Genomic DNA, 23279 nt, shown 5'->3' with positions numbered 1-23279 from the left:
AAATGCCTTAGTAAAGGACCCAGTAGACTTTTACTGGGTACTGTCTGCTGATGTAGATATGCTCCTACTGGATAGTTTCTGTGTTGTTAAAGAGGTCATGTTTAATTAAGCTTTGTTTCAGGAATGTCTGTGTTCAGATGCATGCTTGTTTTCAGATTTCTGCAACCTGTACCATATTGTATTTGTTCATTGAATGCCCTCGCTGTGGATTGTTTGTAGAGTGTTCTAGTGGCTGGTTATACTTGCACTGTGCAATCTGCCTAGGGTTGCCAGCCTCCAGGTGGTAACGTATCAAAGTATCGTGATGTTCTAACGAAATAAAGTATGAATACAACAATTACAAAATAATTAACTCGTTCTTATTTCATCTGTGCACAATTTACCATCAACCTAACAGTACACGCAATCTTCCCACCTTCGGACCTATACATAAAGCGCAAGTGCATTCAATACAATTGATGAACAGTCATTTAACAACATTCAATATTGCTTTTATAAACAATTCTTGATATAAGGTGCATAAAGTCCATCAATGCCAATTGTAAGTCAAGGTGTGCGGGATGGAAAGGAAACCATCTAACAGGCTGACTGGTTCGCTATAGGTCCTGTTCAGGGCTTTTTTTCAGGGGGAACGTGGAGGAAGAGTTCTGGAACCTCTTGAAAATACTCGGCAATAGTGCTTGACAATAATATGATTTCAAAGAATCCCATGTTTCTTCCTCATTTCCCTCGAGGGTTCCACCACATCTTTTCCCAGAAAAAATACCCCTGGAGTTTCAGTTCTTTGTCAAAGATGGTCAAAGAGCCAACGTCAATTTCACCATTCCTGAAACCAGGGCTTTTTTTCTGTGAAGAGGTGGTGGAACTCAGTGGGTTGCCCTTGGAGAAAAGGTTACATGGCTGGTGGCCCCGCCCCCTGATCTCCAGACAGAGGGGGGTTTAGATTGCCCTCCATGCAGCTTGGTGGTGCAGAGGGCAATCTAAACTCCCCTCTGTCTGGAGATCAGGGGGCAGGGCCACATGTGACAATTTGCAAGAGGTTCTGGAACTCCGTTCCACCACGTTCCTGCTGAAAAAAAGCCCTGTCTGAAACCATCCTATTCAACCACTAGTAAGCCAGAGGTCAGGTAGTGCTTCTAAGGAAGGTTGCTAGAGTCCTCCCAGAATTACAACTGCTCTCCACGTGACAGAGCTCATTTCCCCTTGGGAAAAATGGCTGCTTTGGAGAGTGGATTCGATGGCATTATACCCCCTCCACTCCCCAAGCCCTGCCCCCTCCAGGCTCCACCCTCCTCCGCCCAAATCTCCAGGAATTTCCCAATTTGGATCTGGCAATCCGCCTCATTGAGAAAGGCGGACTATAGAATGAACGAACGCCCGCCCTTCCTTTTCTTGCAGCCCCTTTAGCTGTCCGCCTTTGGGCCACCGGAGGGCGCTGGCGTGGCGCCTCCAACAGCCGCCTCCGCTCCCCTCCTCCGCACGCCCCGCCGCAGAATCCCCGGGCTGCGCGCGTGCGATGGATGCGGTCGCGGCTCCTGCAGGTCTTCCACGATGGGTGAGTGCCAAGGAGCCTCCGCGCGGTTTCAGTTTCGCCACAGCAGCTGCATGAATAAAGGGCGGGGGGGGGGGCAGGCAGAGCTCGATCGCTTCCCTCCAACTGCTTCTCTGCCGCGGGTGGCCTGCGAAAAGAAGCCATAGAAATCCTGCCGTGCGCAATCACGGGGAGGAAGCAGCAATTTTAACCCGGCCTTTGGAACCTCCGGGGCGGGGAGGAGCGCTAAGCCAGGCCCGGGAGATTGGGCACGCAAGCCGGGGGGCTCCTTCGGCCGGCCCTTTCCCTGCTTTCCTGCCTTCGCTTTTTTGCTTTGGCGCCCAGGGGGCGAGTCCAGCCTGGCGGCGGCGGCGGTTGCAACACTTTTTGCTGGATTTGGGGTGGGAGGCGCTTGCTGCAAGCGCCCAGCGTGCAGAAGCAGACCCGATCCGAGGGAAATGCCGAAGAACATGGAAAGGTTCGACACCCGCGGGATGCCGGTTGCTGCGGGGCACGTGAACATGGAGGAAGGCCTTTGCCATCATGCCTTGCCTTTCTATGGCTGCCCCCTGTTGGAAACAGGAAGCTCGGTTGAGATGGTCTGATGGTTCAGTCAGCCGGGATCTTTTCACGTTTGCTGATCTGACTGCTTCCTTTCCTTATCTTGGGTGTGGAGGTTCAGGCAGCACCCCTGTGGTTCGTCAGAGTCTGTTTTAAGCCATGGAGCCCCCCCCTCTTCTCTGTGGGCGGTGGAATCTTTATTCAAAGTGCCCCCTTCCCTCTCAATGCACTCTATGTCAATGTCATATATCTGGGGGGGGGGGAATAAATGTGCCTATAGTATTTTTTTTAATCCGTATTGGAAACCAAAAATTAATACAGAAGTATGATCAGATTTTTGGAAAACTGAAAGGCTATATATATTGCAAGGCAATTATCTATCAAATAGATACATATCTAGATTAGCTGTATAGGATTATCTTGTGAAGTGCAGAACTTTTCCTGCTTCTGGGACCCTCTCTTCCCATTGCATCAATGAATATAAACATCAAATGCAAATTTAAAGAATGTATTCCTTCTTTAATGCTATGCTAGATTCAATAGAAAAGAGCAAGAGTTCAGTAGCACCTATAAAACTAACAAAATTAGTGGTATGGTATGAGCTTTCGTGAGCCACAGCTCACTTCTTCAGATACAGGTGCTACTGGACTCTTGCTTTTTTCTGCTGCTACAGACAAACACGCTAGATTCGAACTGTTGTAAAAGTTTTTGTGGGGCAAATTCAGGTTATGAGGTCATCAAAAGAATTTCTATCTGAAGATCCTGTTCTATAGAGAGAACAGAGATGCATGCCAGTCTTGGCTGGAGTCTGCAATTTATTTGTGCCAATGTTGACAAATACCAGGGCAATTGAATGGGGCCTGGAACAATCCCCCCTCCCAGCCCAGTTCCCACACCAAATTGTGTGCTAGCCTAGAGATTACCCTTCTGAAAAAGAAAAAAAGTTAATTATGTACAGCACGTGACTGTTAAAAAAGAGGGGAATTGACATTCCTTTTAAAAAATAAATTATTAAATTCTGTTAGAAGAATACTATCAGTTTTTGGTTGTTGTGGATTTTCCGGGCTGTATCGCCGTGGTCTTGGCATTGTAGTTCATGACATTTCGCCAGCAGCTGTGACTGGCATCTTCAGAGGTTTGACACTGAGAGATCTCTGTCTTTTGGTGCTACACCTCTGAAGATGCCAGTCACAGCTGCTGGCAAAACGTCAGGAACTACAATGCCAAGATCACGGCTATACAGCCCGGAAAATCCACAACAACCATTGTTCTCCGGCTGTGAAAGCCTTTGACAATATATCTATCAGTTTTTATCTGTCCTTCTTAAAGCCATTCAGGATGGCATACGTAGTCCCTCCCCCATTTTATCTTTATAATAATAATCCTGTGAAGTAGGTTAAGCTGTGAGATAGGGTGACTGGCCCAGGGTCAGCCAGGGAGCTTCCGAGCTGAATCAAATTTTGAACCCTACTCTGAGTCCGGCATTGCAGTACTGGTATCTCTCAACAGTGGATTAATGATTAAATTTTTAAAGCCTTCCCTTTCTCCAGGGAGCTCAGGGACCCAGCCTCTTCTTTTATCCTTTATCTCAGCCGGGAAAGATAAGTTAAGCAGAGAAATGGTGAGCACAGTACACTGCATGGCTGGGGAGGGCTTTGAACAGAGCAACGAGGAAGGGTCAGTGGTGGAGCATCCGCTTGGCATGTAAGGTCCCAGGTTCAATCCCAATTAAAAGGACCAGATGAGAAGTGAGCCAAAGAACTCTGCCTGGCCTCCGGTCTGTTTGGGCCCATTTGAGTTGCTTCTGTACAGCAAAAATGAACTGAACAGAAAATATATTGGAGAACAAATTGAGGCTCGCAAGCCCGCTTCCCTAGGCCCCCTTTTTTTTGCTTATTTTTCACACTTTTTAAAATCTTCCCAAAAGTTCAGAGATTAGATAGCATTGGTGAGAACTATCCTTGTTTGAGACAGTTTAAGAGAGCTTTGTAGTTGTAAGAGAGCTTTGTATTGAAACTAGGGTTTGAATCCCCGCTCTGCTATGGAGCTCAGAGTCTCTCTACGTGAGACACCTTGGCATGTGTTCATCAGGTGTAGGGAGATGCAATGTTACCTGGGAAGCTTAGTTTAAAAAGACAGAGCCAGCAGTGATTGCTCCTCACAGGGTTTGTTAATTTCATCTTTGCCTCCCAGAAGGCTCTGTCAATTTCACCTCTTCAGTCTAAAACTGTGTGGGATCGCAACCAGAGAGCAGTGAGGAATGGAAATGGGCTGCAGAGGCCTTCTAGAGCTGGGCTTGGACCTGGAGAGGTTATAATGGGCTGAAGTTTCCCTTCTGGCATTTCACAGCCCCTTTACACAGCGCCAGTATATAGCAAAGCCTTCGCTCTGCCACCAACTCTGTCTTTTTAAACCTACCTTTCTCGCTAACGTTGCATCTCCTGACATGCGTCATGTGTCATATGTCTTGTGTAGAGAGACTCTCAGTGGGGTGACTGGAGAATAGCCATGCTTTCTCAGCCAATCCTTCCTCACAGAGAAAAAAATTGAGGGTGGGGGGAGATCGATGTATGCCCAAAAGTGTAGCCCGTTTAAGTTTCTATCGGTGGCAGTTGCCTGCCCATTCCATCCACTCTGGCCCTCGCTTTGACGGATGGAGTAAGAACTTTGCCTCCCATAGATTACTCTGTATAAAGCATGTTGGTTGCTTGGACGGTGCAGGGATCGTTACTTCCTTGGCTGTGAGAATCTGGCAGGGTTGTCCTTGAGAACCTTTTGCACAGCGAACAAGTTGCAGGATGTTTTTAAACCCATCGACCTGTTAATCTCGGGGGAAAGCACGCTCTGGGTTTAATCCCATTGAATAACTTCATCTGTGCCACACCTTTGTTTTTTTCCATGAATAGAAAAGTAAACTCACACTGAACTCCTCCAGGGAGAATGGGCAGAACAACCTGTGTGAGACAGGCAATTACGAGAGCACATAAAACCAACATGGGTGATGTTCCTTAGCAAACAGTTGCGAAAGGCAGGATGACAGCAGTCGCACAACCAGAGCAACAGCTGTAGCTGCAGCTGACTCATGCTTAGATTCCTTGCCTATCAGAAGCAGTCATTTCCTGTAATCCTGTTATCGTGAGCATTCCGGCTTGATTTTGGGCTCTGTGTTCTTTTTGATCTGTTGCTAGGGTTGACTCTTAATGATGCCCAAAGCCACTGTGAAGCTTATAGTAACCGGAGATGACTTTGGCTACTGCCCAAGAAGAAACCAAGGCATTGTGGAGTGTTTCCTTGCAGGCGCCGTTTCCAACGTGTCCCTTCTGGTCAACGGCAGCGCTGTCTCTGATGCAGTACAATTGGCAAAGAGGTGAGAATCCCCATTATAATCCCTTGTAGTCCCCACCTGGCATCCCTTGGCAACCACGAAGGCAACTAGCCCAGGTCAGTCACAGATAAGGGTAGAGAGCAGCTACTTCCTTGGGAGACTCTTCAGGTACACAGAAGATATATGGACTTTGTACATTAACAGAAAGAAAAAAATCCCCTCACCAAAATGAATTTCTTGAAGAGAACTGTGTGTGCTCCTGGAGGCATATAATGTTGAGAACAGTTGAGAATTATTTAAACGGGGGGTGGGGGGGTGTCCTGATAAAGCCTCTGGAAATGTACAGATGCTGGTAGGTGATTGGGGGTGTTGTAGGGGTTTCCAGTTTATTCCTGTGACTCTTTGTGGGCCCCACTTTTTCTTCATTGATGTTATCATTGGTTTCACAAACACAAGTGCACGAAAACAAAAAAAACGAGTTCTGTTCCTTGGGGCCAAATAATCTAAAATTTGGCTTGTCTAGAAGAACTGGATACCAGTTTTTTGAAAATGTTTTTTACTTGGCGACCTATGGGAATAAAAGCAAGTGGCTGTTCATATTCATGTTTTAGCATCCACTGTCTCTCTGGCCTGGTTCAGACAGAACCATGAAACTGTGGTTTATTTTAACTGTAGTTAGTTCGCAAGGCCAGAATGTGGCTCACTGACCGTGGTTTGCCTCAACTGGCCAGGTTTCACTGTAGCGAGGAGGTGAAAAAAGAAGCAAGCCAGGATTAAGTCTATCACATGAAAATTATAGTTAAGACCAACAGTAGTTTTAACCATAATACAGACTTGGAGTCTCTTTACACACATGCCAAACTCGAGTTTTATTGGGGGAAACCCCAGCTCTGTTCATGTTTAATGTTTGACCTGAAGCTTATTTTTAAAACAGTGTGGAGGGGGCACAAATTGGCTCCTGTGCGTGCACCAAGAAGAGTGTCCTTCAATCCCTCCCTCCCTTTAACTAACAGGACCGTGGGGGAGGGCTGTTTGTGTTGCAGCTGGTTCCACGTGTCTATCCAGGTGTGATTAGACAATTATGGGCAGATTGAGGGGGTGCAGAGGAGAGCAACGAGGATGATCAGGGGTCTGGAGACTGAGCCCTACGAGGAAAGGCTGAGGGCCTTGGGAATGTTTAGTTTGGAGAAGAGGAGATTGAGGGGGGACATGATTGCTCTCTTTAAGTATTTGAAAGGCTGTCATTTGGAGGAGGGCAGGGAGCTGTTCCAGTTGGCAGCAGAGGGTAGGACCCAAAGCAATGGGCTTAAATTACATGCACAAAGGACCGGCTGGATATTAGGAAAAACTTTTTCACGGTCAGAGTAGTTCAAAAGTGGAATCAGCTGCCTAAGGAGGTGACAGTTCACTGACACTTCATTGACAGTTTTCAAGAAGAGGCTGGATGAATATTTGTCAGGGATGCTTTAGGCTGATCCTGCACTGGGCAAGGGGTTGGACTAGATGGTCTGTATGACCCCTTCCAACTCTATGATTCTGTGATCTTGGGCAGATGCGTGGAACCAGCTGCAACATAAATAGCCCTCCCACCACGACCCTTCTCTGCTAGTTAAAGCCCACAGGGTGCAAAAGAGGGGATGAAGATTCTCCTTCTGCACATGACGGGGAGCCAGTTTGCACTCCCAACTGTTCTAAAGGTAAGCTTTGGGTCACAAGTTAAACACAAGTTGAGTTGGGCTTTCCACGTGTAAGAGACCCTTAAGTTGCTGGATTTGACCGTGGGTCATGGAGGATGTTCCTGCATGCCAGAAGCAGAGCTGGCCCAACCTCTCAGCTTAACATGCCAGACCCAGGATAGAATAACCTTGGAGAGGGGCAAGAAACAAAGAAGTAACACAGTTATGTGGCCTTGTGTAGATTAGAAGCCGTCTAACCCAGATCAATAGATACGATGTGTTGTGGCCCAGGTACGTCTGAGAATGCCAGAATGTCGAGCTTCACAGAAATGAAGATACAGTTCAAAGAGGCTAAAGCTCGTACTCTTTCCTGTGGGACTCGCTCCTTTAACATTAACAGATGTTCAAAGCTCCTTTCAGAAAATCTCATATCTTCTGGGTACTCCCCAAATAGGGTAATTGTTCTTAGATGCATGAAAGCCAAATCATTAATTAAGCAGAGGATTTGGGAGATTGAATTACAAAATCACCTAAGTTTGGTCACAAAATACCCTTTCATTAGGGACAAAAAAAAGTTATGCCCCCTAATTATTTGGCCCATCTAGTAAAACTCAAATTCAGAAAACTTTTTACTTTAGCCAAATTCAGTGTTCTACCTTTGGCACTTTTGCAGAGGTTTCAAGAATGCACTTGCCCCTGCAAAGATGGGGAAGTGGAAACCATTAGGCATGTGCCATTGCGCCACACTTTTATTGTGATCTCAGAAAGAATCTCATGACTCCCATTCTTCAAAAAATACCAGGCTGATCTGAGGTTAGTAGGCAGCCTTTCTTCTCCCACACTGTAATCCTGGGGTCATGGACAAAATGGCCAGATTCTGTGCAACCACCAGAACCAGTCGCTGTTCTGTATTAAGTTAGTGGATGTTACCTGCTCATTTTAATATAATATATGCAGGGCTTTTTTCCAGCAGGAACGCGGTGGAACGGAGTTCCGGCACCTCTTGAAAATGGTCACATGGCCGGTGGCCCCGCCCCCTGATCTCTAGACAAAGGGGAGTTTAGATATATTGTCGAAGGCATTCACGGCCGGAGAACATTGGTTGTTGTAGATTTTCCGGGCTGGATAGCCGTGGTCTTGGCATTGTAGTTCCTGATGTTTTGCCAGCAGCTGTGACTGGCATCTTCAGAGGTGTAGCACCAAAAGACAGAGATCTCTCAGTGTCACAGAGGGGAGTTTAGAGTGCAATCTAAACTCCCCTCTGTCTGGAGATCAGGGGGCGGGGCCGCTGGCCATGTGACCATTTTCGCCGAGGGTGATTTAAACATTTAAAAACTCCTCCCTTGTTCCAGCTGACCCAAAGTGACATCATTGTGCGGTACTGAGTTCCACCACCTCTTTTCCCACTACCTCTTTTCCCTGAATATATGCAATACTTATTTTTATTATTAGCGTTCTTGTATTTATTTCAGAAATCACCTTCAGCTGTAATAAATAATTCAATTCATTTCAAAGATGGGGTTTATTGGTTGAGGGCTAAAAGATATTCATACGTATGAGAAACTTGTAATCACTGTTCTTAAATATAATTTAAGATAAAAAGAAGTAAGAATGAACTAAACAGTTTGTATGTGTGTGTGTGTGTTTATGTGCGTGCGTGTGTGTGTTTCAAATATAGATAATTTTGTGTGGTGTTTGAAGTTAGCCTCCTTCCAGGAATTAAAGGATCTGATATAGGAAAACTAACTAGACACCTTGGGTTTCTTAAGTGCATGCCTGTATCGGAATCAGACCTGACCAAAGTCGACCAGGACGTAGTGTATCAGCCTAAGAGTGGAGAGACCCAAATCAAATCTCCATTCAGCCACGAAGCTTACAGGGCCAGTCAGGTTTTCTCTCCCGAATCTACCTTATAAGGTTGCTGTTGTGAGCATAAAAAGGGAAGAACCAAGAAGCCCTGAACTTTTTGGAGGAAGCACAAGGTAAAGACACGATAGATTTGACTTGCAAATTATTGTTTATGGCTGGGCTCAGAGAGCTATGTGCAGATGCCATTTCACAATTCTGTGGCTGGCTTTGCCATTCAGGAAATTACACTCGGAAGATACCACCATACATGTGGGGGCAGAGAAGTTCTTTCAAAAGCACCTTACACTGTTGCAGCAATCCAGGGCACGCCTTGTAGGGAATGCGGTCACATTGAAATCAGCAGGCTTTATTGTGGAATAAATGAATCCCCGTTGGGCAGAAAGGGAGGATATAAATGGAGTAAATAAAATAAAAGAATTATGCACAAGACGCTTATGATTTCAAGCAATATTTATAAGAGGTTCAAAGAACAACTAATACTTACTTTTTTTTACAAGGAAGGTTAATTTTGGAACTCAAACATAATGGGATGCATTGTACAAATGGGGGGGAGACTGCATAAGGTGGTCCAGGCATTATATTCCCTGTCCTCTTAACTGTCATTTGGAACAGTGATGAAAGCGCCACATCGTCTACGGCTGTTCCTTCTACCTTTACCTTGCTCTCTGTAATTGTTTCTTTCCTTCCCTGTTTCTTAGAAAACTATCATTTACAACGAACCAGACAAACTGTGGTTTGGCTCAACCATCATTTACCCAAAACTTGGGTACAAATAGTTGGCATGTATGTAGGAATTGAGATTGTTCAAGATAGTTCAAACTTTTAAGGGAAAGAAAAGAACTGGGTATATAAATGATACTTAATTCTGTTTTATTGATGTGTTTTTCCAGAGCAGGACCTGCAGGCAAAATAAAGAGTTAAGTGGCACCTTAAAGGCTCACAGTTTCTTCAGATGAAGGCCCTGATTCACAAAATCTTACGTTACAGTAAATGGTGTGAGTTTTTTAGGAGCCATGTGACCTTAAATATAACATACTAGCTTGATACCCGTGGTTCGCTACGGTATTGAACTACTTTAAATCCAGTTATAAAACTTAATGGGTATGTAACATTTTTTGTTTTGCGTGTTTGTGTGTGTGTGTTTTTGAGTTGGTTTTGTAGTATAGTAGCATAGTACCTGAACTTCACAAAGGTGTTTAAAAAAAGTGAAGCGTGTTGAAGGGATGAGGTGTGGAATGTTGTGAGCCCCAATCAGCCCACATATGCAAATGACCTTGAAAGGCTGGCCCAATTAGGGAAGAGTGGCGGAGCTGGCAGTGGGAGAGGGTGCAAGCAGGCAGCAGCCTGCCAGCCAGACAGGGAAGCTGTACCCCTTTGGGAAAACACGTTTTACCCCTTTTTACCCCCTTAGGGGGCGAATTTCTTAAAATCCCTTCTCAGTGGGTGTTCACATCATGAAAGGATTGTTTCCCCCAAATTTCATGTTTCTAGGTCCAGGGGTTTGGGCTGAGCATTGATGAGTCAGTCAGGACACTTGTCTTTGTATATATAGATAATGCATTTCATTCATTCATCCCTTTACCGATATACTATAAAAGAGTCTAAGCCCTAAGTATTGGCTTCTCTTGCCAGAATTCCCATGTTTTTCGTCTTCCATTGAACGAAGCCACCTGGCCTAGTATTCGATGATGTGCTCATCTGTGTTTGGAAACTAGGCTATTTGGCTGGAGCTTGAAATGCCTTCTTTAAATCCAGGTCAGATTATTTTTACCCACAGCGTCACTGTATACTCTATCATCAGTTCTAGGTGATCTCGAGTACCCAGACCTCAACCATGTTTAGTTCTTATCTTTGGAATGGAATGCATTTTTTTTTTTAAAAAAAATGTTTGAACATATGGGAATGGTTTCGTGACAAAATAAGCCCAGTGACAATCTTGGCAACCTATTTCCTTTTAACACCTGGCTACTTGCAGTTCCTGCGAACAGATATGCCTGCAAGTAATCCCCTTGAATGGAAAATTGTCCCTACGCAGAAGCATCTGCAAGCCCATTGGCTTTGTATTAGAGAATAGCTCAGATCTGGGTCAGAGATTTTGCTTGATGCCCCGATAAACAGAGCTCTCAATTGCTGGCACCTTAATCCTTTTAACTGTCTCTGCTGATGGACTGATTGGCTTGTTGGAATTTGATCAGAAACATTCTGTAAAGACGCCAAGCTGAGAATTTAGTCAATGGAGGTTGCTCTGTCAACTAATTGCGGTAGTTACCTACTTGAACTTCTCTGAATCTTATTACGACTGAAATGTAGTTAGGCTTCTTCCGTGAAAGACCCACTGCTGACAAAGGGAGCGCTACTGAATTGGAATCCATGTGCAGATTTGATATGGGCTGCTTCCACACACGTCGGATAATCCACTTTCAATACTCTTTAGTGAACATTTGGAACTGCTTTTCCATGTGTGAAACAAAAAATCTACTTTCAAAGGATTGCTAAAGAGCATTGAAAGTGCATTATTCAACGTGTGTGGAAATGGCCCCTGTCAGGCTTGGACTTAACAGAGCTGAGAGAAGATGGCGGGTTCCAGAGAGTAATTGATTGGTGTACACTATTCAACTTCCTTTAATAGTGCTAAGCGTTCATACTGCTTTTTCAAGTGCTCGAAGCCCTTTGTGTACATTATCTTGCCATAATTGCTAGAACCACCCTGCCAGGTTGGTACATAGTATTTTCCCCATGTTGCAGGCGTGAGGTCTTGGAGTTGCTTGCCCCGTTGACATCATGGTAGAGGTTAAGATTTGAACCAGGGACTTAAAGATTTGTAATAATAATAATAACATTCGATTTATTTACCGTCCTTCAGGACAGTGGTTTACAAAGTGTGTTATTATTATCCACACAACAATCACTATGTGAGGTAGGTGGGCTGAGAGAGCTCCGAGAAGCTGTGACTTACCCAAGGTCACGCAGCTGGCTTCAAGTGGAGGAGTGGGGAATCAAACCCAGTTCTCCAGATTAGCGTCCTGCCACTCTTAACCACTACACCAAACTAGCATGCGCTCTCTGTCTTACTCGATCCTTCAGTTTGCTTGCTTTTATCTCCAATTTCGTTTTGCTTGGCGTTTTGGATAGACTTGATTTTACTGTTTGTTTTGGCTTAGATTCCTTATTGGTTTTAAAATTGGTTTGTGCTACTTACTTGCACTGCTGGTTTTGCCGTTTGCGTCTTGAATGTTTAAAAGTTGTGGGTTTTTCTCTTTTAAATGTTATCATCAGCTGCCCCAAGTGGGGATTTGAACCCAGCTCTCCCCAGTCCTGGTCCAGCACTTGCCATTATACCCAGTATGCACGTGTATGCTAAGGTACCATGCAGTGCACTGCTTGCCAATTCCCATATCACAACTGCTGAAGTCTTTCTGAATTGCTGGTATCACATTGTTGGTCAGTTACATTTTTCTAGGACACTTTTAAGGCAAAGAAGTATCACCCTTCTACCTTTTACATCGGGGGAGGCAGGTAATTGCAGAGTGAATAAATACAGCGTACAGAAGGCAAAGTAGACGCTTCAAAGGTGTGTGGTGAGGGCAGGAGAGGGAGCCTACAACAGTCATCCTTTTACACGCAGATCCCAAATTTTGTCACAAAACCCTGTAGGATATGCCGAGGTCCAGACATTTTAAGATCTAATGAACTTTTCATGGCTAAGAGCCGGCAGAATCCTCCTAAATCCCTCTCGGCGTGTTGTTCGTTGATGAAACTCAAGGGTCAGAAGTTAATGAGTGCTTTTAAATATTTATTCTCTAGGTATCGCATTCCAATAGGACTCCATGCCAACCTGTCCGAAGGCTTACCTGTTTGCCCGGCGCTGAAAGAGCAATCCTCGCTACTCAACAAAGAAGGGTTCTTCCATGGAAAGATGGGAATCCGGGCGGTGTTAGCAGATGGACTCCTGAAGATGTCTGAGGTGGGAGGAAGAAAGATATATATTCAGCCAGTCATCCTTTCAGGACTGTCAGAGGGAGATACCAGATACTGTTGGGTGCTTTGGATGAGGGTGGGCAGAGAAATGGGCAGTAGGCAGGCTGGAAGCTTGATAGGCCAGAGATAGGAAGAGTTGGAGCAGACATGCTGGAAGGTGTAGAGGAAGGACTTCTCTCAGTAAGCTGCCCAGACTGAGGGAAGTTCAGTGATTTGCAAGACTTCTTCCCTCCCCTAGAAGCAGCGGATTGGCTCATCAGCATCATCTTACCTCAGGCCGGAAGGTCACAGGCCAGTAAATCCAAAAAACGTATATTGAAGCAGCTAACCTTTCTGCCACTTTGGGTACCTTGGTAACAAAAGGGGTAAAAAAATTGGTCCAAGGGTGCCCTTTCTGCTTATGTAAGGACCATATTACACATTTTATTTTCAGAATTTCTACCCTGCCTTTCTGTCTTTATAAGAGCCACCGAGGCAGCTAACAAATTAAAATATACATAATAAAAATCACATCTTAAAAACCATTAAAACCAACAAAAACATATCATCAAAACCAGGGCCGGTGTGCCCATACAGGCCAGGTAGGCGGTGGCCTCAGGAGCGGGGTGCCGGAGGGAGCGCTGGAGGAGGCACGGGGGGCGGGAGCGTGCCCCCCAAAGCAGCAGCCTCCTATCCCTCCCGCCCCGCGCCGCCAGCACAAGCCCCCCCGGCCGGGCGCAGCCACCGCGGGCAGGCATCTGCGGCAGCGCAGGTAACCGAGCAGGAGAGCTCAGAGGCTGCCCGCCGCAGCAGTCGGGCCAGCGGTGGTGGCGACAGCGCGTGCACGCGTGCTCCCGTGATGACGTCATCACACAGGCCGGTGTGTGTGCGTGCGCGGGGAGGGGGGCGCCCGGCCAGCCAGCCGCGAGTGCCACAAACCCTTGCGCCGCCCCTGATCAAAACAATTACACAATTAACACTGCGCTAGAGCACTGTGTGAAAAAAGCAAGGCTGGATCCAAAGATGTTTTTTTCCCCTGGTGCAAGTGGTAGGAGCAGGAGCGCTGCTATAGCCGCTAACTCTTCTAGAGCACAGGCTTGACTCTTGAGCCCGTTTGTGCTCACACATCTTCAGGAAAGCAGTAGGTATTTGCCTTTCTGCCACGGTTCTTTGGATCCAGACCAGCTGTATTAAATCAATAAGGCTCTCCCAGGACTAAGGAGCTCCCTAGCTTCATTACAGGGCTGCCGTCAGGGGTCAGCAAGGCCAGATACCTGCCAAAAGCCACACACACCCCTGCAGGGACCGAATGCCAAGAACCCCACATGCTCAGTTGCTACTTCGCCCACCCTCTCCCTTTGACCCAGTGGTGGCAGTGACTAGGAAGAGGAAAAGCTGCTTGGACTGCCTGTTTTCTGGCTTCTGTCTCCGTGGTCTTGGTGAGCAGGTGGTGGCACGGAGGAGGATCACAGAGGACCACCTTGCAGACCTCATAAACTCTGGAGGATGAAGCCAAGGCGCACCTTTTAATTCAAACTTTCCCCCAATCGCACAATGAGTATCATTTGAATGCTGTAGAGGACACCAGATCATGACTGGCAGACATGTCCCACCTCTGCTGTGATGTCACCTGTGCAGTTTGGAAACCGGATATCCAGCGTAATAACTGTTGTTTTGTGCTCCAATGCGATACTGGGAGCTTCATTCTGTGTTCCCAGTCATTGAACGTGTGAGATTGGCAGAAGTCAACCCGATGGTCGTTCAGATTGCAAGCTTCTTGTTTTGTAATGAAACTCTAACTGAAGGAGATTAGAAACTAGTGTATTAACCAGTTTTGTAGTATTTTAACATTTTGCGTACATGACATTCAGCAGATTGTACACTGTTGGCAATACATGCACGTATTGTTTGTTATCCCCCCTCCATTTGATTTTGTGCCCATTGTGCCAGCCTTGCCATCCAGGAAATGGTTTTGCCATCCAGGAGGTTCTGCTCAGAAGCAAAGGCCGTGACTCACCTGTGTACATAAGGGTGGAGATACACTCTGTAAAGGGCACTTGAAGCCGGCACTGCAATTTGAAGCGCAGGTAGCAGGGGCAGTATGGAGAGAGGCACAGAGGGCATCATGCTTGAGAAGATCCCAAAGCACAATGCCAGCATCACTGCCATATATACTGAGCCGCTTTAAGTGGCACTTACCAGACTAAGAGAGCCGGCTTAAGGGTGCTCTTGCCTTCAGTGGGAAAAGCTGATCCAAAGCATTGGCCAGAAATTCACATGTCAGTACAGTCCAAAAGTTTGACGATAGTAACTGTTGTTTACATAAATCCATTCCTAGAAATGCCAACGTCCCCCAGCAGTCCTTTTCTTTTCCTTCTTAGGTGAAGCAAGAACTGATAGCGCAAGTTGAATTGTTCTGTGAACTCACAGGCCACCTGCCTCATCACATGGACGGACACCAGCATGTCCATGTCCTTCCAGGTAGGGGTGCGTCTGCATCAGCCTTGCCCAAACCTTTCAGTAACATACACAGCTTCATTCACCTGGTTTGGTTGCAGGGAGAAGAGGGGGGGAGAGGAATGTGTAGCCTCTAGAGGCTTAGGAAATAGAAAAAGAAGGGCCTGGATAGTCCAGGCAAGCCAGATCTCGGAAGCTAAGCAGGGTCAGCCTTGGTTAGTAATCGGATGGGAGATCTCCAGAGACAGCCAGGGTCACTGTGCAGAGGCAGGCAGTGGCCGGGTACCTCTGTTAGTCTCTTGTTTTGAAAAGCCCAGCAGAGGTCATCATAAGTCAGCTATGACTTGATGGCATTTCCTTCCACCACCCTAGAGTGGTAAGCTGTAGTAACCTACCCCACCAGACTCAATGTGGCTTTAGACTTCCCACCTCTGTTATCTAGGATGACTCATCCTTTCTGTTCTTTATACGCTGTCCCATGCATCACCCCCCTCCTGTGTTAGGTTGGTCTATGGGAAGTACCGCCTGAACCCCTGAGGGACAGACTGCAGCTAGGCCAGAAGAGGACTACTCTGTGATGCTTGGAGACTGAACTCCCTCCCACTTCACAGGGCTCTCAAGGACCAGGAAGAAGCAAATGTGTATAGCTTCCAATTTTCCTGTGCTGATATGGTTTGGGCTTGGTTTGATGGAGGGACTGCTTTTTTCATTACTCTCCAGCTGTTTTAGTGACAGTGGATGCAGGGAGGGTTTTGCTTCCAGCCTGCTCTGAGCACCCCTGAACATGGGAGCCTGGGGGGCTTCTAAAGCCTTCAGCATCTAAACAACAGTACAGAGATGCAGGATGCCTGAGGGTCTCACTGCGTCAGAGCGTGTTCGCATTCTCTCAGTGGCACCTTCCAGGATGGTGTTTAGCAGGGCCATGCAGGTGTGCCTCTCCTTGCCGCAAGCAGCAGTGTGTGTGAGGGAGGCTTGGTTTGTTATCACATCTCTATGCAGACATTTGCATCTGGTAGGACCAAGCAGAGGTCTGCTAAACTGCATTGGAAGTATGCGAGCAGGTCCCCCGATATGTCATTTATCCTGCAAAAGCAGCCATTGAGGCTTCTGATATGGATCGGGACTCCTACCAAGGTTAACTCTTTCCCCTTATCTCATTTTCCCCGACTGGAAATGCCCCTTCCTCATTCTCCTTAAAGCCCTGGTAGGCACAATTAAGGGACCTATCTTTTTTTCTCCGTACTAGGTCTAAAAGCAGCTGGAGGGGAGCGTTTGCAATTGGGGTAATAGTGCAGGAAGATAAAGTTAATCCCACGTTTCCAGTATTTTGGGCCCAATACATATTCTTACCCTCCCTCTGACTGTTTTTGCAGCTAAATTGCATGTTGGGGATTTGATCCCAGATCCTCATGTCATTTGGCTCTGTTTTTCCAGGGCCAAGTGTGTACACTGGCTTTTGTAAGGATTGCTGTCTTATCAAGCGCTCTGAAAACTGAAAACACCACCAAATGCTTGGTGGCATTGATGATGATGTTATCACAGGCCACCAGATGTTTGGGCTGGAATTTTTATTACAAGCTACCGTATGAAAAATATTGGGGGGGGGGACATAAGGCTGAGAAAATTGTTGAAAATGAGAAGGTTAAGATCTTGTAGGATTTCAAAATCCAAACAGATAAGACGTTAGATTGTAATACTCCGGATATTACTATGGTTGAAAGTAAGAAGGTCAAACTGATCGATGTGGCAATCACAGGTGACAGTTGAATTGAAGAAAAAGAGATTGAAAAGATAAAATACCAAAATCTAAGATCTGAAGTTCAGCATCTCTGGGAGAAATATACAACAGTTATTCCAGTAATGATAGGAACATTAGTTGCAATTCCAAAAAAAACAGCTAAATGTCTAGGTGCTATTAGCATACACAGGATAACACCTGGACAGTTGCAAACATCTGCACTACTTGGAATACGTGACATATTAAAGCGATACCTCACTGCCATTATTATTACCATCATTATTATTATTCTCTTCCAGAGATCAGACATGTATTTGCACAGGTGCTGGAGGAATATGGAATCAGACATACTCGTGTCCCCATAGAACCAGACCTTCCCCATTGCAGCTGGATAGATCCACCCTTAATGAATTTTTACCTGGGTGTGGAAAAGGATTCACTTAACACAGTGGATGTGTTCATGAAACATGGGATAAGGTAAGGATCTCATTCTTTGGAAATCTGATCTTGCCAGTTTTTGTACCTTTTATCCCCCCTGGATTGAAAGGATTTATCATTTTCTTCAAAGTCATCTCATGCGGAATGTTCTACAGAGAAGAAATGTATCCCTTTTGATCCCGGCCAAAGAACATTACATCCTAGAGGATGAGTTGCCATTTCATTGTTTCTGCTTGAATCAGTCGTCTTTGTGGGGAACATGTGAGTGGTCAGCGGCAGGGCTTTTTTTCTGGGAAAAGTGGGTTGCCCTCGGAGAAAATGGTCACATGGCTGGTGCCCCTTCCCCTGATCTCCAGACAGAGGGGAGTTTAGATTGCCCTCTGTACCGCTCGGCGGCGTGGAGGGCAATCTAAACTCCCCTCTGTCTGGAGATCGGGGGTGGGGCCACCAGCCATGTGACCATTTTGAAGAGGTTCCGGAACTCCGTTCCACCACGTTCCTGATGAAAAAAAGCCCTGGTCAGCTTTATTTGCATTTGGGACTGTAGTTCTATAGAAAATACATTGGACATTCAGAGTTGGTCACCGTTTGACCAACTTTATACCCACCTCTCTCAGCAGAGATTTGCTAGGCGCTATAGACAGTATATTTAACAGCATGAAAGAATCCAAAGCAAAGACAACTCATAATTATAACACTGACCAGCGGTGAAACCTACCTACCTATTATTGATTGATTGATTGATTCCCTGTCTCTCTTGCTGAGACTCAAGGCGGATTACAGCATAAAAACAACGTATACTTAACACTAGACATCCAATAAACAATACAATAGGATTAGGAGACAGCTGTAACAATGCCAAAACCCAATCATGTCTGGACCCACCTCAGTACTCAAACAAATAAAGGGGAAGCAGGGAGCAAAATTAACAGAAAACAGGAAAAACAAAACAAAAAATTGAGGTCATACAAACCAGAATTTAGTGGGAAGGAAGCTCCACAGTCAACATGCCACTGAAGAAAAGGTGCTGTCTTCATCAGTAAAAAGCTTGCATATTGCCATTTGTTGGAACTTTTATAATGCCAGTGGTAAGTGAATATTTCAGGTAAGAAGCTAAACACTATCTAGTATCTAGCCCTGATATGATTCTGTGGAAAGTCTTTAGACTTACCTTGAGCTTAGAATGAAAACTTGGGAGGAAGTGGAGGAGAGGAAGTTCTCCCCAATATTTTTTGAAAGATCTTCCCTGCATTTACTGGTTTGGATCTACAGGAGAATTTCCATGAGCGTAAGGGAAAGGGCGATATTTTTAAACCTCTCATTCAGTTCCTGGGGAATCCTGTGGCCCCCAGAGCAGCATTTCTGGGGATATTTTGGACTGAAACAGGAGGCAGGGAAGAGCTGCATGAACAGAAATCCCCCTCCATCCATGTAAATCTTTAGTGGATCCAAGCCACTGACTTCCATTTCAGATTTGGGTGACTATTGTGATGGCTCAGAACTGCAAATCTGAATGGAAGATTGCAGACAATTAAGGACGGACTTGGACATGTGAACTGGAGCAATACCATTGCGAAATGGGCTTAGCAGGAATTATTGCAACAGTGGGTTCCTGTTGTTAAAAATGGGAATAATCATCGTGAGAGTCACCAGTCCGATGGTCATGTGTTTTCCTGACTGGTTTTATCATCTTTTCAAATTTTAGAAAAATCTCAGCCTTAACTATGAGCAAAAGCCCGAATCTTTATAGTAAGGTTCATGTGCCATGTGGTGATTGGCTACCTGGCTTGGAGTACCTGGAAGGGGAGGGCCTCAGTCCCCACTTCTTGAGGGGCAGAGCTCTGGTGCTGGATATAAAGAAGGCCTGTGACAGCATCTGAGGAGGAAGGAGAGTTCCACCTAAAGGCTTGGCTGCTAATGGCTGAGGTGGAGACCAGCAGCCTCTATTTCCCCTTCTGGAGGCGGGAAGCAAAACAGGAAGGAGCTCAAGATCTTCCTGTTCCTAATTTAACTGAAGAAAAAATACTGAACGTAGCAACCAGGCACTAACCTACAAACCTACTCAGACCCTTTGTAAGATCTCAGCAGGCCTTGATCTACATGTGGCTTTTTTTCCAGCAGATTTTTTCTGTGTCAGCATAGAATTGCAGAACATGGGGAGTCTTGTCAATAAAAGAGTAACCAGCACTCTTTCCTGCATATACTGTAATCTTGAATTGAGAAACAGGCAATACAGTTGAAGGGCCTGGTAGCATTTGCGTTATTGTGATCTCAAAAACAGTGCCAGTAATTTTTTTTTAAAAAACAGAAACTGTGTGTCACCGTTTGTGCACGAAGGAACTGCTGGCTCCACAGGCTTTCCAGCAGCGAATGTTCTTTCAGTTCACTGTTCATCTTTCTTTCTTTCACAGATGGCCAGATATATATATAGGCTTGAGCACCATGGGGAAAAATATGTCTGTAAACAACATCCTCAGAGCCATTGATAATGCCACTACGGATTTCCTGGCTAAAGTGGATTGCGCCATTCCTTCGAACTCACCCTTGTGCCCAGATCAAGAAATCAGAACGGTAACAATTGAGTTGATGACGCATCCGGGATATCCCAGTGTTCCACCCGTGGGGGGCTGCGGCGAGGGACCGGATGATTTCTCTCAGTCATGGGAACGCTCACATGAACTTGAGACATTAAAGAACCCAGAGCTGCAAAGCCATTACAAAACAAGGAACGTTCAGCTGTGTGCATTTAAAGACCTTTGAATATGAATGGTCGGAGGAGGACGCTTTAGTTTTGACTGGAGAGGCAGGGCTGGATTCAATGTGATGCTAACGAACATCAGGCTGAAGACGCCATACAAAAGGAAGTATAACTATAGGAGAATTTGTTACCAGGGATTGTGTTCCCTTTCTGGTTGCTGTATCTCAGAGCCCCCCCCCCTCCCCGGTCACAAGAAAGAGGATTACAGGCAGTAATTCTGCAAGAGGAAAGTCTAAAACACCGTTAACATGGCCTGGAGAAAAAAGCAGAGGACATAAGCCATAGAATGGAAGATTCTAGAAGCAGGGAGGAGGAGGAGCTGGGTGTGTTTTGGGTGGGGGTCCGTCTTGCTGGACTTGGCTGTGCCGTGTGCTCCTTTATGGGTCAGAGAGTTAGAATCAAAATGTTAGGTTTCTACGACCTTCAGTCTGGTTCATTATATTGGGGGTTCTGAAGCAGGGGCTATAGAGGCAGGGCAGTACGTAGAGAATTCTGCACCAAGACTCCCCAGATTACTTGCTAAGAGAAACTGAATTTTATCACCTGAGCAAGCTACCAACAGATGCTTATACTTCCTGTGTATCTTGCATCTGCAGTTGCCGTAGATGGAATCACTATTGTTTTTGACCAGTTGTTCACCACTATTGTTCTCCAATAGCTGAGGTTTTTCCCATCTGTGGCAACCTGAGAACCTTTAGTGGTAGATGCCATAGATCGAACCAGGGACCTTCTGCATGGCAAAGTATGTGCTTTACCACTAAGTTATAGCCCCTCCCTGAATGTAAGAAGTTGCCTTACACCAAGCCAGCCCCATCTGGGTCAACACTGCACCTAATTGGCAACCGTGCTCCAGGGTCTCGGATAGCTAATGGTTTTTCCAGGTCCATCTGCCCAAGATCCTTTTTTAGCTGGAAATATGAGGGATAGAATTTAGGCCTTGTATGCACAAAGAGTGCTCATTACAATATGGAGCATGGCTCGCTTCCCCCACCCGTACAATTTGCGAGTATTGATGATCGTGTTGCGGGCATAAATAAGTGGCACTTTTTGCCCTGTGAAGTTCTACCCAGCTTAGACCCTCTTGTAGCTAAGATGATGTTACATTTTTCAGGAGTGTATTGTTAAAGGAATATCATTGGTGTATCAGTGAAATAAGGTAGCCAAGAATGGGATCAAAATGCAGATTTTTTTCACTGCTTTTTCTTACCTGTAAACATTCTTAATAATAAGGTGTTTAAGCTGATGTCCCAGTGGTGCCTCTGTCAGAATGGAAATATGAAGGTGGAAGCATCTATTGGTGCATTCTCAGATCTTGATTACCTTTCATGGCACTGCACCTTTGCCTTTAATGGCACTGTAATTCATAGAACATGTCCTAGTTTTCCCTGCCGCTATGGCGTGGAAGGATGGATGGATGTAGGGTGGTCATTCATCGGAATATTCTGCTGCATCATAGTTAAACATCCAATGTCATCTCCTCTTGGAAAGCCCTCAGAGTCAATCAGGCAGGAATGAGGTACGTTCCGGTTTGCTGTGATTTGATCTGTCCACTTAAGAATTAAGGAAGAGGTCCTGAATAAAAGAAAATTGCTTATACTCAGGTTATACTGATCTTGATTTTTACCCAACCTTTTGTGTCCTACAGGTAAATTTTTTTTTGTAAATTAAGCAGACTGACTGATAACATCAATGAGTGTATTGTTGAAGGCTTTCACGGCCGGAGAACGATGGCTGTTGTGGGTTTTCCGGGCTGTATCATGACCTGCCAACATCTTTTCCACACTGTGACACTGAGAGATCTCTGTCTTTTAGTGCTACACCTCTGAAGATGCCAGCCACAGCTGTTGGCGAAACGTCAGGAACTACAATGCCAAGACCACGGCAATACAGCCCGGAAAACCCACAACAGCCATCAATGAGTGTGTTTCCATAAGCACATAAGTAGGCTCTGCACTCACCTGATGCTGTTCACGTGCTTCTAAGGCAAGTCTTTACAACCATGAGAGCTAGCAGCTTTTTTTTTTTTAAGTTAAAGCATCCACTCAGTGCCCACATTTGGTGCTGCTTTTGCTCTTGTGGAACGTGCTATAACCAGTTACTATAAAGAAAGGCAATACAAGCGGGTGAGGACGTACAATACATATTTCAGACATATGCAGGAACCTTGTGGAAGGTCATGGGTGCCCAATTGCTTAGAACGTGTAGAACATTCAATTGTCTGACAGATTTTTAATCTTTGTTCTTGCAAATGATTGCTTGCTAGTCCAAAGTGGTGTTTTGATCCTACATTAATCAAGAGTTCCTAAACGTTTTCTCTTGCTGGGTTTCTTTTGGACTAGCAAGATGGCTACAAAATCAGTGCGTTAACTCAAAAGACAAGAGCCCTGTTCCCACATGACAGTGAGTACATGTGGACATCTGTTTGTAAAAAAAGAGTCAGTGTATGCTCACCTTATAAATGAAACGGGGGACCAGTAGTTGGAAAAATGAGGAGCTTCAGTCCTATGTTCAAGCTGATCACACATTGAATGTAACACAAGAATTACACGATGTACATAAAAAAAATCAAGTGTATACTGTACATGGATTGGTTGTGCATTCCCTGCAACCTGTGAATGGGGCTTTGGCCCTTGGCCTTCATGTTTGCAAACCAAAGCCCACTTCATCAGAGGGAGGGAGCTTTAAAACAATCCCACCTATAAGAGAGATCCATACTGGGCCGGTCCTGTTTGTCTAGTGGTGCTAAAAGCGGCCTGGAAGGGGTCCTATTTTGGTTGCGGGAAAGACACAGGAAGGAGTGAACCCCCTTTTCCTCACTGCTACAGCCCCTGCCTGCATCAAGCAGCCCCAGCCGCTTTTTGAGGATAAATGACAAACTAGGTCACCCTCCCCATGTCACATTAGATTGGCCCCGTCTGCATCTTTTCTTTGCAAAGTTCAAAACTCTATACAAGGTAGCACAGAGACTC

The 23279-nt window shown here is 45.6% G+C and overlaps 1 protein-coding gene across 2 annotated transcripts; it reads left to right on the top strand.

Annotated features, from left to right (window-relative positions):
- The first annotated feature begins 1470 nt into the window (after positions 1-1470).
- On the top strand, positions 1471-21879 carry YDJC (YdjC chitooligosaccharide deacetylase homolog). Of its 2 annotated transcripts, none has more exons than XM_054996541.1 (6): positions 1471-1555; positions 5281-5459; positions 12767-12926; positions 15301-15400; positions 17414-17591; positions 19964-21879. In XM_054996541.1, the coding sequence occupies exons 2-6, from the start codon at positions 5293-5295 to the stop codon at positions 20310-20312; spliced, it is 954 nt and encodes a 317-aa protein (XP_054852516.1). In that variant the 5' UTR covers positions 1471-1555; positions 5281-5292; the 3' UTR covers positions 20313-21879. The 2 variants fall into 2 exon arrangements, with proteins under 2 accessions (XP_054852516.1, XP_054852518.1); XM_054996543.1 differs by lacking the exon at positions 1471-1555 and adding an exon at positions 1951-2009.
- Positions 21880-23279: the final 1400 nt, after the last annotated feature.

The sequence above is a fragment of the Eublepharis macularius genome, chromosome 13, assembly GCF_028583425.1.
Source record: "Eublepharis macularius isolate TG4126 chromosome 13, MPM_Emac_v1.0, whole genome shotgun sequence".
NCBI lineage: Eukaryota > Metazoa > Chordata > Lepidosauria > Squamata > Eublepharidae > Eublepharis > Eublepharis macularius.
Note: the sequence above shows the minus strand (reverse complement) of the source record. Positions and strands in the feature narration are given on the sequence as shown.